We start from the raw sequence: 19,723 nt of genomic DNA on the forward strand, positions 1-19,723 counted from the left end.
GGGAGGAGACAGGAAGAGGGGCTCCTTGCTCCATAGGCCCCTGCTGGATTTTGTTCTCTGGGAGAAAAATCATCAAGAAGGGCTGCATGATGTTTGCCCAAAATTTATTTTATAAGAAAAACTTTTTTGGTTAAAAAAAAGAAAGGAATAAAGGTATGAAAGGGACTGAGGCCTGGGAGCAGCATGGTGAGCCCAGCATAGAAGAGGCCTGGTAGTGGGCACTCCTATATTTCTCTAAAGCTTGGGTACCTGCTTGAGGTGGGAAAGCAGGAACCCCAGAGCAGGGGGAGGGGGGCTGTCCTCAGTGACTGATGACCACTGTAACCTCCTGGCTCAGGGTTCTCAGGTTGCTGAGTAAGAGGCCCAAAGCCTCTAAACCCAGTTCTGGGAATGCCTTTGCTGGGCCCCACCAAGGCCTCCAGAACCTCAGTGCAAGGGAAGAAGGAAAATAGAGGGAAAAAAGGTGGCAGAAAGAGAAAGACAGAATTGGTTGGGAGTTCTGGGCAGCCCATGCCTCAGCCCTTGCAAGCTGATGATACTGAGCATGGACCTGTGAGGCATGGGGCCCCATCACATGGTGCTGACATAATCTGCGAAAGCCTGGGATGAGTCCCACGAGTCGCTAACCACATGGCAGGTAGCCCGGAGCCGCCGGATAGCTTCTCTGGCTGTGACTGCATCCTGGTCCAGCCAATTCTGGAAGAGGCGCAGGTGACCAAAGGCTCCACGGCCCCAGCGCTCCAGCCGCTTGGCAAACTCCAGAAGCCCATCTGGCTTGATGCAGTTGGAACTGGTAGGGATGAGATGGGTTAGACACCCAGAAAGCAACTAATCTCTGGTCTGTGCTCCTGCAGCTCTATCCTGTGTTTCCTCCCCTCCTCCCAACCCCCAATGTATACCTGATGTCCAGCTGACACAGAGAGGAGGACGAATCCTCTGAGAAAACATCTGCCAAGGCCAGCAGGCCAGCATTTCCTAGGGAGAAGGGGAGAAATGCTGGTAAACACTCAGGATAAGGAATAAGGGTATTCCAGCCTATTTCTGGCTGGGGAGGAGCCCAGCCTTCTGAAGTCTCAGCACACAACTATATTCTAACCCCCCCCCCCCCCATGCTCCCACTGAGTTTCTAGGTCAAAAGACTGGCTTCCCCCCCCCCCCCCTTCCCTCTCCATTCCCAGGGCCTTGCTCCCACCCAGGCGATTCCCTGGCAGCCGGAGGCCCTTCAATGTGGAGTTGCCCTTCATAGCAGCAACCATCTCAGGCAGAAATTGGGCCGGGCGCTTCTCAAACAGACGGCAGAAGGAGAAGGTAATCTCTGTCAAGAGAAATCAGAATAAGTTCTGATGGCTGCATTAGGATTGGTGCTGCCCCTCCTGCCCCAGTTGGCCTTAGCAAAGGGTGTGAACATTTTATAGAGGCCCAGAAAGAGAAAGGAATTTATCCAAGACCCCCAATAAGGCTAGAACTAAATCAAGATTCAAACCACAGATTAAGCCTAGATATTCACTTAGGAAGGTTCTCTGCATGGGCAAAAGTCTCCATTCACTTTCAAGTCTATGAGGAGAACCTGTTAGCACATTAATCTCTCCACTACCATCATTTCTGTCAGCCACTAAAAGGTAAAAACTTTTGGGTGAGGCACTTTTTAGAGTAATTTTAGGAGTAATTTTCCATGTGTAGTATAGGAGGAGTTGAGTTTGGGATCTTTTAGAAAGAAGACCAAGCAGGCTCTATAATATTATAGTTGACCTAAGGCCAATATAGAAACTGGCTCACTCAGTGAGACAGTGGCAGAGCCACAATAAGCATTCAGGAATGCACAGGTTCTGGATAAAAAACTTACCTTGGAGAGTTAGATTCTGTAGCAAAAAGAGCACCTCACTCTGACAGTCAGCCAGATTCATGTCGTGGAAGCTCAGTTTCTTCAGGGCTAGGTTGTACTCTGGATGGGGGCATAGGCCATGGGCCTTATTAGCTTTTCCAACAAATAATGCAAGGTTCCGTCTGCCCTCCTTTACCACTCTGGTTCTTACCTTTGAGTGTCTGCAACACAAGCCCAAAATCCTGGGGAGAGGCAAAGGTGGTGCTATCCAGGGACAGCTGCTGCAGAGAACCTGAGGCCTTCAGTACAGAGCAGAGCAGTGGGGCTGACTGGGCTCCTCGTGGAAACCCCATCTCCAGCTGTTCCAGGCAGTTTTCTGGATATGGTAAGGAAAGACTTCAGCTGGCCATCTACTTCACCCGCATAACAGGTCCTATTCTGACCTTAAGGGATTCACTAAAGTCATATGTGTACTTGTCCATGAGTGCCTATATTATATGCTAGGCACTGTCTTAGGTTCTGGGAATAGAGCAGTACATATGAAATTTAGTTGTTATCTTCATGGAGCTTTTAGTCCAGGAAGACTAGACTAATTGGACAAGCAAATACAGCAAAGTATGCAGAGTGGTGGCATAGGAGACATACAGGAGTTCAGGGAATATACATACAGGAGGAGGACCTAATTTAGTTTAACAATTTTTCTTGGTTCAGACTCCAGAAAAGGGAGTGTATGGTCACTCCTTATTAGGTTTGTAGTCTGGGCCCTTAAGAATAGCAGGGTAAAGGGAATATTCCAGATAAGCCAGGTGGCAGGGCTGAATTTGAGATCTTCCCACCTTCCCCACAGAAATGCACCTGCACGTTTGTGTAGAGACAGACACACACACACAGTGCTTCACCTGGTATCTCTTCATCCCCAATTATGTGGCTAGGGGGCCCTGCATTCCCTGGCACAGCAGGGTTGTCCCTTTGGCTGGGGTGATCAACACGAATAGAGAGGACCCGCAGCAGGGGCAGGGCTCGCACAATGGCACGTGTCAGCTCCAGGATGGGCAGTGGTGAGAACAGGTCACTGAGATGCAGGGCACGGAGGCGGCATCCAGCCTGGCCTGACAGGGCCCGCAGGCTGTCCAGCAGGCGAAAGATGTTAGAGCCCAGACCTATAGCAGGAAAGAGCCATGTGGGAGTGTCAGCAAGGGTAGCATTCAGAGACAACTCCAAATATTCCTATTGATAACTATAAAATCTTGAACTTTGGGTCAGATTAAAATCACTTGTCTCAACTATGCTATCTTGCTTTTTTCCTCAGGTAACCAGCAAACTGATGTCTACTGTACTGGGTTATGCCTTCAAACATCAGTCAGGCAGTCATAAAACAAGACAGGATATGGTGAGGCAGCATGTAGCTGCCAGCTGTATGATAGACCTAGACAGCAGCAGAGGTCTCTGGACTTTTTCTGCAAGTCATGGGAAACATCTGAAAACCAAGGACAATAATCCAATAGGGACCACTTTAAAAATGTATTTGGTGGGAATGGGGCAAAAAAGGATAAACACATCCCACAGAAAGGAGTAGGACCCAGAAGGTTAGAAAAGTTGCTTAATGCCACAAAGCAAATAATTCTGTGGAATCTGCTTGCTTATTTCATTCAACTAAACCAGAACTTGGTAAATAAGGTAGGGTTTTATTTTGTTTTTAAATCTTCACTTGAGAATATTTTGCCATTGATTTTTTTAAATTTTTTTTTTTTAAAGAAAGAGAGAGAGAGACAGAAATATCAATGTGAGAGGTAACACATCGATTGGTTGCCTCCTGCACGCGCCCTGACCAGGGCCCGGACTGGGGAGGAGCCTGCAACTGAGGTACATGCCCTACACCTGAATCGAACCTGGGACCCTTCAGTCTGCAAGCTGATGCTCTATCCACTGAGCCAAACCAGCTAGGGCAATAAGGTTGGGGTTTTTTGCTAAGACAGTAGTGAGCAACAGATCTTGTTCCTGCCTCTATAGCCTGATAACAAAAAACATGATGGGAACTGGGTAAGTAAAGTACTGTGGAAGTACAAAGGATGCGTACATAAGACCTAGTTCAGCTTACATCAATAAAGGTTTCCAGCTGAGTCCTAAAAAACAAAGGAGCTTGGTTGGTGTGGCTCAGTGGTTGAGCATCAACCCATGAATCAAAAGGTCACTGGTTTGATTTCCAATCGGCAAATGCCTGGGTTCTGAGCTTGACCCCCAGTAGGGAGCATGCAGGAGACAGCCCATTGATGTTTCTCTCTATATATCCCTCTCAAAAAATTTTTTAAAAACATTATTTTCAATAAACATAAAGGAGATAAACTAAATGGAGGGAGAAGAGTTATAGTGGCACAGAGAACCTGGTATATATAAGGCCTGAAGAAGAGTGGCAGGTTCTAAGAACTGAAAAATCAGTGGCTGGTGTATGGGGGTAAAATGTTCAAGATAGAGGTAAGCAGCGGTGAAAACAAGATGACCCTGTAAGCAAAATTAAGATATATGGTGACAGGAAACCACTGAAGGGTTTTTAAATTAAAAAATGATTGAAGTTTTTGAGAAAAAAGTGCTTGGACTTAAGCATAGACAGTGGATTGCATGGTGAGTATGGACTCAGGAGGAACTGCTGAAGTGATGAATCCAGGTGAGAATAACACTTTGAATGAAGGATGTGGAGAGGAATAAATGGATTTGAGAAATAAGACTGTAAAGATAGGACCTGGTAACCAAATATATTTGGAGTAAGAAATAATGCAGGTTTCTTTTTCAGCAACTGAGTCAACCGTGATGTCCATTAAAAGAAGGGGCATCATAGAGGGAAGAAGATACATTCAGGTTGGGGAGCTTGTGGTTTATGAAATGATATCTAGTAATCAATTGGATGAATATGTCTGAAGCTTAAAAGAAAGATCTGAACTAATGTTAGAACAGGGGTGGTCTTAAGCATAGTTGGCCTTTGAAACCAAGGGAATGGACAGAATTGTCTAGGAAGTGTGTAAAGTGGGAGAGCTCTGACCATTAGGAAAGAAACATCCAGAGAAAAGGATTTTGAGGAAGTGGGAATGAGAATATTTCATGAGGAACACTGCTTAATGGCAAATGCTGCCAAGAACTAATGTGAGGACTGAAAGGCATATATTGAATTTAGCAACAAAGGAAGACCTTGCTGACAGATCTTTGATGTATCGTGGGTATGCAAGCAAGACTGGATGGGCTGTGAGAGGAAACAGGTGACTCTTGAGGTTGTGAAGGGCAAGAGAAAATAGGTCTAGTTAATACGGGATAGAGACGTGGTGGTGGTAGATTTTGGTAAATACCCAACTGAATGTTTAAATGGTGGGGGAGGGACAGTGGAGAGAAGGGAGGCAACATTAAGTAGTGGTTTAAAAGCATGGGCTCTGGAGCCAGGTTGGTTGTGCGGGTTTCAATCCTGGCTCTACAATGTACTACCTGGGTATCCTGGGCAAGTTACTTAACCTCACAGGCTTGTTGTAAGGATTAAATTAACATAATGGGAATACTTAAAGTATGCTTGGCACATACTAAGCAGTATATGAAAGCTCTTCATACTAAGAAACAAGCTTTCCTAAGAAGGTGAGAGGGTATGGGTCCAGAGCACAGACAAGAGTTCGCTTTAGCCCTGGCTGGTTTGGCTCAGTGGATAGAGCACGCCAGCCTGCGGACTGAAGGGTCCCAGGTTCTATTCTGGCCAAGGGCACCAAAAAAAAAAGCTTTAGACAGGATGGTTCTCTCTTCCACTGTGGTGGAGGAGAGTTTGTAGGCTGGCTAATAAATTGAAGGGGTTTATGTGTGTGGTGTCTGTTTTATCTGAAGTAGGAGGTAAGGTCACCTACTAGTAAGAAAGGGAGGTAAAGGTTTTGAAGTGGCAGAATGGGAGCTGATGTTGCAAACACAGGATTTATCTAAGGTTGATAACTACAGTAGCACCAATATACATAGTTGTATGATTTTCTCTAGCAATGCTCGGCAAACTAGGCAAATTGCTAAATTTAGCCAGAATTAACTTTGCCTAGCTGGGCACAACCAGGTAGGAAAGAATTGCTTTGCAGGTTGCTGGTCTGATAAAATGCCCCACACCTCTGTCCTGGATGGTGTGTCTAGGTGGTTAGACTGTCTGCCTGCACACAGAAAGGTTGCAGGTTCAATTTGTGGTCAAGGAAACGTACCTGATTTGTGGGTTACCTCCCCCTCCCACCAACCCCCCCCCCCACTGGGTTGCAGGCAGGATGCAACCGGTTGATGTGTATCTCACCTCAATATCTGCACCTCCACTCTCTCTGAAAAAATATCTTTGAGTGAGGATTTAAAAAAGAAAAAAGTCCCACGCTTCCTTGTCTGTACAGCTGCTTTTATATGCCTAGTGGGATCCAGCTTCAGTCCTGGCTGGGCTTGCATACATTATTCCCACTGGCCCTTGACCTACCATATCTAAAATGTACTCATTTTTCAGGCTCTCATTGCCCCTCAGGAAGCCTTCCAACTACTAAGCATGCCTGCAGACCCCATGTTCTTCCCTAACACCAACAGCCTGCCACACTGTATGCCTTCTGCCTCCCTGTGAGGCAGGCAGGACCACATACCCCAGGTATTCCTCCATAGGATTGGGCATACATGTGCTGCTGGAAGACCCAAACCCTGGCCCTCTGGAGCACTCACCATTATAGGATAGTGTGAGGCTTTCCAGAGACACCCAGGAGCTCAGCAGGTGGCACAGTGTCAGAGCTGCCTCTGTTGAGAGTGGGACTGTGAAGAGCTCCAAGGTGGAAATGCTGCGGAATCGTTGGGAGGCCTCCAGCACTGGAAGCCCCAGGCAGCTGGGATCTGACCCATCCAAAGCTCCACAAGCCACTTCCCCAATCTCCATCTCTTCCCCATCTTCCTTCTCACCAGCCACAATGAAAACAAAGTCATACAGGTCTTCAGACTCTGCACCAGACCCCTGACGAGTGCGAGCACCCTTTTTCCCTGTGGCTCGCTTAAAACGCTTTAAGGGCTTAGGCTGTGGGGTTGAGCTAGCTGGAGCCCTTTTGGATGCGGATGTGGAAGAAGAAGGAGAGGCAGATGATGTGGCTGGAGCAGAGGGTGGCTGCTTGGTGCCAGGAGCCTCATTGGAGGTGGCTGGAGGGTGCAGCTCCCTCTTACGGTCTATCCCACCTGCTCTCAGGCTCTCCTGTGTGCTCCGGCGTGTAACCCGAGTGGTGGGTGGGGCTCTGGCCATCTGCTTGGCTTCACTCTTCCGACGGGAAGCCATCAGGGCTGCAGCGCATCGCTCAGCAGCATCCCTGCGAGGCCTGCGTGAGCCCAGCAAGAGGGAGCTTTCATCTCGGGATGGGGCCCGGCCTCGGGAGGCCTCTCCACAGAGGCGACAGGGAGGGCCACCAGGGCCTGGCTGCCAGAAGCCAGCACTCATGGTGAGGATAAGGATGAAAAGGGCTGACTCAGGCACAGGCCAGGAGTACAGTGACACCTGGTTGACAGCCCCATGGTGAATAAGCTGATGCAACAGCTGTCGAAGTGATTGCTGAGCAGCCACATCAGAGAATAGCAGGTGGCGAAACTTGAGGGTGTGCAGGGAACTGGCCAGGGTCTCCAGAACCCTGCGGTTTGGCTCAGCCACCAGCTCAGTTGCACCCTGCAGCATGTTGCAGATGGTGAGCTGCCGGACATGGCGGGAGCTATGCAGAAGCGGTGAGAAGCGCTGGTCACAAAGACGCCTGTCAGAAGACACATCAATGGTTCCACGTAGAACATGGGAAAAAAAGGCCTCCATAAACTTGGCTCGCCAACACGTCACGCTCTGAAAGCAGAGAACATGCCAGACAGCTGTGATACTAAGAGTGCTACCCATGGAACCATCATCGTACTAGCTTCCTCCTAGCTATTTATTGTGCCAGGCAACATTCTAAGTAATTTATACAAATTCATTTAATCCTCACATCTCTGGGGCATGTATTACTACTATAAGCCTCATTTTACAGGTTAAAAAGAAAAAGGCACAAAGGTTATTGACTGTGATTACACAGGGAAGTGGCAGAATCAAGATTTGAGTCCAGGTCCTGGCAGGATAGCTCAGTTGGTGAGAGCATCATCCTGATACACCAAGGTTATGGGTTCAATCCCCGGTCAGGGCACATACAAACATTAACCAATGAGTGCACAGATTAGTGGAACAAATTGATGTTTGTCTCTCAAACACCCAGTAAGAAAGTTTTTTACAAAACGCAAAGATTTGAGCCCAGGAAATTTGGTTCCAGAGACCACTTTGCTAAAGTGCTTCACAAGTGAAAGTCACTCAATCCTGTAAATTCTCCCATGTTTGTTTCTAGAATTTGATCCCAACTTACCATTCTTAAAATTACCCACCTTTGTTCAGTAACCTTATCACTTCACATCTGACTTTATTAGCTTCCTGACTGCTCTCTGTTCCCCTTCCCCCATTCCAAACTTTCACAAGTCCACTGGACTTATCTTTGTAAAATACCTGATTACATTATTCTGCTTTATTTTCTTTTTTGTACATTATCTGTTATAAAATCCCCAATGTCTTCCCACTATCCAGGGTTAATTTGAAGATCCTCACTTTGTCAGGAAAAGCCCTCCACAATATAACCTCTGCCTACCTCAGAAGTTTATTTCCCGCACATCTTACTCCATGAATGCTTTGCTCTGGCCAAACTTGATTACCTCACTGACCCAATCTGCTTTCTATGTCCTTTCCTACATTTGCCCAAAATGCTTCCCATTGCCAAACCAAATAGGTTTCCTGAAAGGATCTAACCTTTCACACAGTGTTTGTCTCTCTGTATGCCTCCTTCACCATCCTGCCTCTTTTGTTGGGACTACTCAGGTCTTAGACTTTGGTAGACACGCCTTATGGTGTTGAGTCTCTGCCTATGTACATCTTATCCCAGACATATTAGAAATTCCTGGAGAGCAGGAACCAAATCTTAAATTTGTTTTCTCCAAGGCAATAGTTGTTTTCTTTGATGGATATGAGACTTCATCAGGCTATTCTGATACATTTAGAAGAACTTAAGTACAAGTGATTTTGAACCTTAGTTGCACGTCAGCATTTACTGTGGAACTTCTTCGCCCAAAATTCATACACTGGGTACCCAGACTTGAAGATTCTATGTTACATCTGATAATAAGGTCTGTGCATCTGTTTGTTTTTAAGCCTCCCCTAATGATTTTGATCTCAGAGGTTAGGAATTACTGCTATCTACCCCAAAAGGACACAGACTTCCCTAAGTTGCCATTCTCTTCTAAGGTGCATAGAAAGTTGGCTGACCTTGATACAGGTGCCAGCTCTGCTACTATACTCTGGACCTTTCTGAACTTCTATCTGTAAAACCTGCTTCACAGGTTTGTTGTGAAGATCAAATGAGGCAATGAAAGTTAAAGTACTTTGTAAACTGTAAAATACAAAATGTAACTTCTGCTGCTGATAATTAGCCAAGATGGGGCAATGTGAAATGGACTTGATGGAGGCAGAGCCTGCTAAGCAGGGTACTTACTCAGCCTGAAGCAAAGGTAATGGGGGCCTGAGTGTTTCCCATGATTAAAAGACACATTGGTACTTACCCGACCTCTATGCATTCCCTCATACCAGAGTGACCCCCAATCTATATCTGAGGTTCTCGGCAGGAACTGGGCCCCTATTATTCTGAGGCAAAGTGTCATTCCCTTTACCCTCACTATTCCCCAAGCTTGCCTGCTGGAATATTAATTAGGAATGACTTCTTCATGTTTGAGGTAACTGCATGGCAACAGAGGACCTCTCTCACCAGTAGCAGTTGGGGGTGTTAGGGAACAGAAAAGAATACCTGGCAACTAAATCTCTACTGAGCAAAAGGGTTATTCCTGAATATAAATCCTACCTCACTCTAGCACTTTTCCTACACCTTCACTGGCCACACTCACATCCTTGAAAAACATTGGTAACACTAGCAAGGCTTCAACTTCAAAAATGAGAAGATTGGATGGTTATTATAGATCTGGGCCTAAAATATGGACAAAGATGTGAACCAAGATATTGTGGCTGTTTCCGACCATGAGGTATGTGAAATATGTAGTTTAGATAACTATATACTGGGCTTTTTCAGACATTTTATTGGTTGATGAAGAGAGTATTGGTTCCATCAGAAATGAAACACTTCAAACTCTATATCATGTGAGAGCAGCATGATATAGTGATTAGGAGCATGTGCTCCTGAGCCAGACTGCCTCAACTTGAATGCTGGGGTCTTCTGTTCACAAACTAACCTTAGGCTACTCACTGCACCTTCTTCTGCCTCAGTTTCATCATTTGCAAAGTGAAGAAGATATACTTACATCATAAAGTTGTGAGGATTAAATGAGTAATAAAGTTAGTTATGACAACTATCTCAGTGGCTTTTATTCTCATGAATTAATGCATGAGCAGACAGCAGTTTTCACTGCATTTTATTCCATCATTAATTTTTAAAATCTATGCTAAAACTTCAAAATTGAAAAATACCTGAGAGATCTAGTCCAAGCCACTCATTTTATGGACCTGTATAACTCAATGAAAACTGATTTAAATACTTTCATTTTAGCCCTAACCGGTGTGGCTCAGTGGATAGAGCATCGGCCTGCGGACTGAAGGGTCCCGGGTTCGGTTCCGGTCAAGGGCACATGCCCAGATTGTGGGCTCAATCCCCAGTAGGGGGCATGGAGGCGGAAGCCAATTAATAATTCCCTCTCATCATTGATGTTACTATTTCTCTCTCCCTCTCTGAAATCAATTAAAAAAATTTATATACATATATATTTTTTCATTTTAGTGACAGCAGGGGAAATAAGGCATCACCAAAGAGGTGAAATGATATTTGTCCCCAACATAATCCTTGGCCTATGCACAACGGGCTGGCAGCTCAGACATTAGGGGGAGGGGGAGGAGAGAAGGGGGAGGGAAGAAGAAGTGTGTGTACAAGCTAGGAAGGGCAAAATGTTTTCTTGTACTAAACTATTGTCCACTGTTGCCTTTCTGATAATAGAAATTTTTTTTGTGGAATTATAAAACAAAAAATCATGTGCAGCCTGGCTGGGGTATCTCAGTGGGTGAGGATAGACCAATGAACCAGGAAGTTGAGGTTTGATTTCCCATAGGGGCACATGCCCAGGTTGCGGGCTCAGTAGGGGACATGCAGTGTACAGCCAATCATGATTTTTTTCTCATCATTGATGTGTCTCTCCCTCTCCCTTCCTGTCTGTATTCAATAAAAATAAAAAGTCATGTGTAAACCAACTCCATGGAGTGTACATATATGTATGTGAATAACTTTAGATACCTGTTTTTATAACATTGAGACAATTCAGAAGTTTCAAAGGCTTTTTTTTAAACATTATAGCACCATTTCATTAAACATTTTTACCACCATGTATTTAAATACTTTTGGAATATGACTTTATTAATATTTTGAAAATATGGATGTACTATCCTATATAATAAAACCCTAATATGCAAAATCCACTGAATGGAGGAACAACTGGTCACCATGATGTGCACTGACCACCAGGGGGCAGACGCTCAACACAGGAGCTGCCCCCTGGTGGTCAGTGTGCTCCCACAAGGGAGCCTGGCTGGCGAGCACAGCAGCGGTGATGGGAGCCTCTGCCACCTTCTCAGCAGTGCTAAGGACCCCTCAGGGGATGTCCGATTGCTGGCTTAGGCCAACTCCCTGCGGGCAGTTGGACATCCCCCAAGGGGTCCTGGACTGCGAGAGGATGCAGACCGGGCTGAGGGACAGCCCCCTCCCCCTGCCCCTTGCCACCTCCCCAGTGCACAAATGCCATGCACCGGACCTCTAGTATTTAATAATTCTTGTATTATTGAGTATTTAAATTGTTTCTAGCTTTTTTATATTAAACTTTGCTGTAATGAACATCTGGAAATAAATTTTCATGAGTATCTCAATTTTTATATACTATAAATTCTAAGCAGAATTTCCAAAGAATTTGAATATTTTGAAGACTCTTGACAATTATCACCAGATTGCCCACCAAGAAAGTTGTTAACATTTCTGCTCCCACCAATAGCATATTAAAATGCAAGTTTTACCCACCCCCAGAATTACCTTTTAAAACAAAACCAAATCAAAACAGGACTTTACAATATAAGAAGTACAATTTTACTTTCTTATTTTTTATTATTGAGACTGAACATTTTTCACTTTATTGGAGATTTTTATATATTTTGTGACTTATCCAAATCTTTACTCATTTTATTCCACTGGGGCTTTTGTCTTATTCTCTGTATCCCTTTGATTTGCAAATGTTGTTGCAACCATTCTTTCCCAGTTTAGGTATCTTTTAAATTGTATTCATAGTTTTGGCATTTTATATCGTCAAATATGTCCATATTTTCTTATTTGATCCTATCCACTTAATAATTAGCACTCTGTAGCACCATTAACCTTTATTCTTTTTTAGTTGTTTTGTGTTTTTATTTTTTACAATTTAATCTTTAATCCATATAGAAATTATTTTAGTGTATTGTAAATTGAGACTCTATTTTTTCCAAATGGTTAATCAATTACTAGAGAATCATTTATTGAATAATCCTTCATTTCCATACTGCTTTGTCTCCAGAATATCTATAGTACTCTACAGATCTCTTAATACACACACACTAGTACTACAGTTAGAAATACTATTGCTTTATAAGCTGTCAGGGGCTATGTCTAATTTGCTCACCACTGTATTGCTAGAACTTAGCACAGTGCCTGGAACTGAGCAGGCATTCAATAAGTGTTTTCAAATCATGAATGAAGTGATGGTTACTGTCATGCAAAAGTGGGAAGCAGAAGAAGACACCCTCTGGAATAAATGAATATGCTCCAAGTCAGGACCCCTGTCTAGGTGATTGTTAGATCACCAAGCCTGGGGTTTCCTAAATTTCTGAAATGCTTCGAGACAAAAAAAACACCCCCACAATTTAACAAATAGACATTCTTTTTCAGGAAGCTCAAGCTAATGTTGGGGAAAAAAGCTTTCCCCAGGAGAAAGATATCACAATCTCCATCACTGGCTAGTCAACCACACTGCTTGGGAAACATGGAACAAAGTGAATCTCATGTTTCTTGAAAGGCTGCATGAAGCTGTTACTATTTTCTAATATTTTTGCATACAATTCTCTTCCTAATAAGGGCTAATTCCTGTACATAGTGCCTGAGGATTTTGTTAGGCCTTAGTGTCATCACACTGAACTCCAAGGGTTGTGTCCAAATCCGAAAGTGAAAAAGCTGAAGGATATGGAGCTGAATATTACTGAACCTAGTGCATCCCAGAAATGCAACCTCCAGTTCCGGATAAGAGCTTGTTTCCGTGTCATTTGGCCTCATTCACCATATAAATCCCAGTTCAAACACTCTTTCCTAGAAAAGATTTTTTTGTTCTCCTTCCCTCAGCCTTCTTGCTACTCTCTATCACACCACTTACCCTACCACACATGATGTATTTCCCCACTAAACTGGTAATTCCTCAAGATTAGGAATTGTGTATGTATTTCCCATATCTAGCCTATGACCTGGTATGTGGTAAGTATTAGTAAATGTTTATTGAACTCAATCTGTCCTGTCACCTAATTATAGAGTAAAAAATAAAGTTCTGCTTAAATGAGATCTCCAATGAGTTATACCTGAACCAATGAATAACAGAATCTCAGGGTTAAAAGGAGCCCTAAAACTCATCTTGTTCAAACGTTTACCATGTTGAATTTCCTCTACAATATCCTTGTGTCAAGTAGTTATCTAGGATCTATTTGAACACTTAGAGATGGAAAGCTTCTTACCACTGGAATTTGCATGTTTCATCACCAATAAGCTCAGAGTTTAAAACTTCTACACTCAGTTTAGCAAACATTTACCCTCCTTTAGCTTCCAAACAGAACAAGTAAATTAATCCCTCTTTCATGAGACAACCATTCAAATATTTCAAAAGAGTTCATGTTCCCCAAGTCTTCTCTTTTTTCAGGAAAAACATCTCCAATCTTCCATATGTGACTCACATGATGTGGCTTTGACTTCTTTCTCCATACTCCAGGAGTAGCCTGACTGCTGCAGAGCCAGGCAGGTCTACTATCCCCCTTGTCCTTCGGCCTATATTATAGTTACATTAGTTCACATAGCTCAGGGTACAGTCTCTATATGAGTGGCTTTAGCACACTGTTGACTAAAACCCCTTATTTTTTTTATACAAGCCAGACCCCTTCATCCCCTACCCTGAGATCACCCAATTGGAATTTTTTTTAAACTCAAAGAGTTGGCCCTAGCTGGTTTGGTTCAGTGGATAGAGCATCGGTGTGCAGACTGAAGGGTCCCAGGTTCGATTCTGGTCAAGGGTACATGCCCAGGGTTGTGGCTTGATGCCCAGTAGGGGGTGCGCAGGAGGCAGCCAATCAATGATTCTCATCATTGATATTTCGATCTCTCCCTTCCTCTCTGAAATCAATAAAAATAAATAAAATAAAAAAATAAAATAAATAAATAAATAAAATAATAAAATAAAATAAAAAGAGTTGGATTATCATGTTAAATTTTATCTTGTTAAGTCTGACCATTGCTCCAGGTCTATTAAGACCTCTGTGAATCGGGGTTCTGCCATCATTGTGATCACTACCTTTCTATGTTTTGTGTCACCAGTAAACACGGTGAGCAAGCAAGTCAGTGACAAAAGCCAAATGGTGAGGGATCTTATGATAAGCCATCAGAGCTCTCCTTCCACATTCAATCCATTCCTCCCTGCACTTTACCCATACACAACTTATGTTTGTGTACTGCTCCTGCTTTCACTGTGCAAAGTCAGGCCAGAGTTCTACCTGATGTCTTAACTTACTTCCAGACCGGAAGGCCTTGTCTTCATCAGTTCATCCCATAGTCGGCGCCAGATGGCCTGAGTGGAGAGGCCTGTAGGCAGAAACATCACATTTACTTGGCTGCTCCTTGGCCACCATGAGTGAAGTATATCAGCCTTTTAATGTCCTTCTCTGGATTCACAAGAGCAACTGGCTCTAAAGACAAACTGCCTTGGTTTAAATATCAGCAAACCACACTCTAGCTGTGTGACCTTGGGCAAGTTACTTAATTTTTCTGTTCCTTAGTTTCCTTATCTGTAAAATGTAGTTAATAATAACTATTTCACAGAACTGTTGAAAAGTTTTAATAAGTTTCTTCAGGTAGAGTGCCAAGTACAGTGCTTGGCACATCAGGGTTAATTAGATAAATGTTAGCTCTTAACAGATGTGTCCAATGTGGGGCTTGGGAGGCAACTTGGTAAAACAGAAAAACAAAGATTCAGAAGATTTGGGTTCTAGTCTGGCTTTGCTATTAATTGTGGTGTGACTGTGGTCTCATTTTTATTAGTATACCAGGAGTCACACACTTGTTTTGTTTTATAGGGCACTGAAGAATCAGATAAGAAAGTAGGTGTGAGGGTACTTTTTGAAAATCCTGAAGTTTTACACAGGTATCAGGTGTAATATTTACCTGAAGAACATTATGGTGTCTTGCTTACAATCATTCTCTGAGAAAGAGAGAGAAAGACACTCACCTTTCTTGAGGGCAGTTTCCTCAATCCTCTCCAAGTAATATATATTGAGCAGAGGTAAGATGCTTTGAAGTATTGGGCCTGGGAGGGCTACAAAAACCAAAACACAAAATTTACTTTTTTTCTGCCAGGATTCTAAGCATTATTTATCCTATTGAGGGGAAAAAAGAAGAAAAAGAAGAAGAGCAAACTTCTCTTTTAACAAATGAACCCTGTAGACACGAACCTAAAGATAATTCAAACTCCAGTCCACTTATCTTTAGCCACTTAGTTGGCAGCTAGAATTCCATGGCCTACACATTTACAAGAGTGAGATAATCCCACAAAGCAAGCTAGTATGCTCATTTAGGAGCTGGTCAGTTTGCTTCTGTCCAAGCATAATGAATGATCCTACATTTAAAAAGTCCTGTTGAATATGTGTGATTAAGTAAGTCCTTCATAATCTGGGTCCTACAAACTTCTCCAGCTCCCTGCTTTGTCTCCTACACTTCAGCCACACTAAACTGCTTTTTCATTTATCTAAGGTGTTACCCTGCTTTCTGCTTCTGTACATGAGATTCACTTTCTTAAGCTGTTCTCTCCATCAGGAATATCCTTGTCACTTTCTGAATAACAACTACTCATCTTTTAAGTATCACATGCACTTTATTAAGCCTTTCCTGAATTCCCTTCCCATTCTTCCAGGTTGGCTACTTCCATTCTTTGGGCACCCCCTATGTCCAAAACTAGCACTTTCCTAAGAAGAATAGAACTAGTTAGGCTCTATACTCAAAATTCACTATATCTTTTATTTATTTATTTTTAATATATTTTATTGATTTTTTACAGAGAGGAAGGGAGAGGGATAGAGAGTTAGAAACATCGATCAGCTGCCTCCTGCACACCCCCTACTGGGGATGTGCCTGCAACCAAAGTACATGCCCTTGACTGGAATCGAACCTGGGACCTTTGAGTCCGCAGGCCGACGCTCTATCCACTGAGCCAAACTGGTCAGGGAAAAATTCAGTATATCTTAAAATCAAAACTTGCTTGCTGACTTCCCTAGATCTGAGAGGCATTACAGTATTATGGCTAAATAGTTTGGTCTCTAAAGTTGCACAAAACTGGATAAAATCCTGATTGTACCACTTAATTATGAATCCATGGGCAAATTAATGTCTTTAAACCTAAATTTCCTCAATTTTAAAAGAGATAATAACTACCTCATAACATTGTTGTGAAAATTAATGATCATGCTTGTAATCTTTTTAAGGCCATGCTGGCCATGATAAGCTCACTAAATGTTGGTGATTACTATTCTTATTCTGTTAATAGCATCTCTGTCCAGCCAAGAATAAGTTTAAGAACTTGGAGTATACCATAATTAATGAAAATCTTTAAAAACTTCCATTCTAGTATCTCTTTTTATATTTATTTGTGGAATGACTGAATCTTGCTATTCAAGAATCTAGGACAATTCTTTGTATATAGTAGGTACTCAAAGTACTTGCCTGAATAAAAGCACTAATTCCCTATGCTGTTACACTAATGGAGGCTCTCTACTGCAAGTCAACCCAGACACTGGCTTTCAAGGTATAACATGCCTGTTTTACTTATGTTTCCTCATTGTATCCTTTCCTGCTACCTCTACTCACTTTCTCCAGAAAGTGAAATCAGTCCGCCTCCTCCAGGAAGCCTTTCCTGGTTGTCCCTCCCAAACAGCGCTGCTCCGCAGGCCTCTTCCTCGGCTCCTCCGAGAGGCCTAAGACCCAGCTTTTCCTGCGACTTGACCTGGAGCCGGCCATGGAGCTGTCCTCCTCTCCCTCCAATCTACCCCGGGTTAGCCACCCGCTCTCCTGTGGATGATCCACACGCCCCTCTCCCCTTCTCCATTCCTAAGCCGGCTCTTCCCTGCTTCTCTCCGGCCCACACCTTGAATGCTTCCTCTTCTCAACGCGGGGCCCCCACACCGCGTCCTCTTTCCTCTGGGCCTTTCCTGCCCTAGAAGCTCCAGGCTGAGCAGCCAGGCCCCCGCCTTCTTCCACCTGCCCCGGGGCTTCTCTGCGGCCCTTCCTCCTGGCCCTGTGGCGGCCTGGCCCTCCTCTTAGCTCCTGGCAGAGGCTCCCCACCCCTCCCCCACTGGGCCTGAGGCATCCACCATCCCCCCCCCCCCCCCCCCGGACATAAAGACGCCGGCCTCTTCAGGATCAGCCCCCCCCCCCCCCGCCCCAAGGCCTGCCCGCACCCTGGGCCTCCCTGACCATCTCCACAGCCTTGGGGCTTATTCCCAGGGGCCCCACCCCCAAAACCCCATACTCCTGGGCCTTTTCTCCACATCCTCCTCATGGTAGAACCAGAGCCCCATCCCAGCACTTGGAGCCACCAATCCTGCCCTCACCTGGGCCTTCCTCCTGGCAGAGACGCCACCACCACTCCCGAGGCCTCCCCCCCGCCCCCCCCCCCCAGGCCTAGGCCTCCTCTACCTCCCCTCCCCCTCCCGAGGCCTGGGCCGGCCTGGCCTGCGATAGGCACCAACTTCAGCCCAGGCCTCAACCCCACCCCTCAACCACCGCCTGTCAGGCCCCAGGCCTCCCCGGTCCCTGCGCGGCAGGCCCGTCCTCCAGGGCCCTCCTTTCCTCCCTTCCATCCCCACTGTTCGTCCTCACGATGCCCACCCGAGTTTGACTCCTCAGCGGCCAGGCTGCGACCAGGCGCACCCACCCCACCCCAGGCCTCCCAGTGCCCATGGCTGCAGGCCTGGTCGCCTCCGTTACTCGGCCCACCGCGGCCTGCCACGCTCCCCGGCCCCTCGGCCAGGCGGTTCGCTTCGTCCCCCCTCCCGGGCTCCCCATCCCAGCGCCCCAGGCCGCCGGCCTCAGCTGCCCAGCGCGGGCGCCCTCCACCCAAGCCGGGCCCGCGGGTCGCGCCGCTCTCAGGCCTGGGGCCTCCTCTCACTCCCACTCGGATCGGGGCCTCCTAGCGGCGGCGCGCCCCCTCCCAGGACGGGGTACCCGGGCCGTGGCCCCGCCTGGGGCCTCCGGGGCCCTTCCCGCCTGTCGGTCATCCGAGCCTCCCCGGATTGTGGACCCGCTCCGGGCCTCCCTTCACCCGCTCTCGGCCCTGCCCCGCCGCCCAAGCCGATCCGAGTGGCCTCGGGCGCTCCCGGCCGGGCCCGTCAGTCCGTCGCTCCATCAGCTTGGCATCGAGGCCCCCGTCTTCAGTCCGCTCCCCTCGGCCCCGGGCCGTCAGACAGGCCTCGGCACCCCACGCCTCTCGGCCTCTCCCCCAGGCCCGGCCCTTTCCTCATCCTCAACCCAGTGGGCTGCCCTCTCCCCTCGGCTGCGCCTACGGGGTCTCGGCCCCCATGGGTGTCAGGCGGAGAGCGGAGGCTCCGCGCTGTCAATCAGGTTGGGTGGCCCCGGGCCGGGCCTCCTGGCCTCAGGCCGGGCCTCCCCACCTCGGCCCCCGCCCCCAAACAGCAGGGCCATCCCTGCCCGTCGGCTCGACATCCTCGCCTCCCCAGCCCGGTCCAGCCCGAGTGTCAGTTCGGTGCCCGCGAACCGGTCGGCGAGTCCAGCCTCTGAAGTCCGAGCCCTGCCGGCTTCGCCCCAGCCCGGGCCTCCCGGCCTCGCCCCCCGCGCCCCCCGGCCAGGCCGCGGTGCGGGTCCACCTGCCGGTTGGGTCCCCGTCTCCACTCCGCCCAGCCTCGTCAGTCGCGGAATTCATGCTCCGACCGGACGGCCCGGCTTCCAGCGCCTCAGGCTGGGCCTTGCCCCGGGCCTCCCGGCCTCGCCCCCCGCGCCCCCCGGCCGCCGGGCCGCCTCCGCTCACTGCCAGAGGTAGCCCCTCACCCCGCGACTTACCCCACACCCCGCTCTCCAGAACCCCCATATGGGCGCTCACCGCCCGCCCGCACAGCTCGAACAGGGCGGGGGGAGCGCTGGGGCCCGAGGCCGAGCTCTTCGCTGGCGCCGCCTCCCGGGACGTGGCCTCCATGGTCGTTGCCGCCGCTACCTCACAGAACCAGCAACTCCGAGCGCGCCAGGCCTCGGGCGCCGCCATCTTGGGGAGGTGCGCGAGCCCGAGAGTGACAGCCGCGGGCCGCCATCTTGAAAAGGTCAGCAGTTAGGACGGTTTCATCAGCGATGTGGGTGAGAAGGAGAACTGCGCTGAAGGAACAGCGAGTAGATCCGCCTACTTACAAAGCTTCCTGGAGGGCAGTATTTCAAATAAACCCTGACATCAACATATCTGGGTCTGGCGGGACGAAAGAGACATTGCTTAGTAAATCCTTCTCAGGTGTAAATACCGGCC

At 46.9% G+C, this 19,723-nt stretch overlaps 1 protein-coding gene across 2 annotated transcripts; it reads right to left on the reverse strand.

Annotated features, from left to right (window-relative positions):
- Positions 1 to 87: 87 nt before the first annotated feature.
- LRRC41 (leucine rich repeat containing 41) lies at positions 88 to 19,471 on the reverse strand (the record flags this gene model as incomplete). Of its 2 annotated transcripts, XM_081085858.1 has the most annotated exons (10): positions 88 to 790; positions 900 to 975; positions 1,193 to 1,315; positions 1,844 to 1,942; positions 2,034 to 2,198; positions 2,722 to 2,982; positions 6,518 to 7,658; positions 14,720 to 14,790; positions 15,434 to 15,520; positions 19,273 to 19,471. In XM_081085858.1, 10 exons carry the CDS (start codon positions 19,469 to 19,471, stop codon positions 571 to 573), a joined length of 2,442 nt encoding a protein of 813 aa, XP_080941984.1. In that variant the 3' UTR covers positions 88 to 570. The 2 variants fall into 2 exon arrangements, with proteins under 2 accessions (XP_080941984.1, XP_080941985.1); XM_081085859.1 differs by lacking the exons at positions 14,720 to 14,790; positions 15,434 to 15,520 and having other exon boundaries at positions 19,273 to 19,426.
- Positions 19,472 to 19,723: the final 252 nt, after the last annotated feature.

Source organism: Myotis nattereri, assembly GCF_964212035.1.
Source record: "Myotis nattereri genome assembly, chromosome: 3".
Classification (NCBI taxonomy): Eukaryota; Metazoa; Chordata; class Mammalia; order Chiroptera; family Vespertilionidae; genus Myotis; species Myotis nattereri.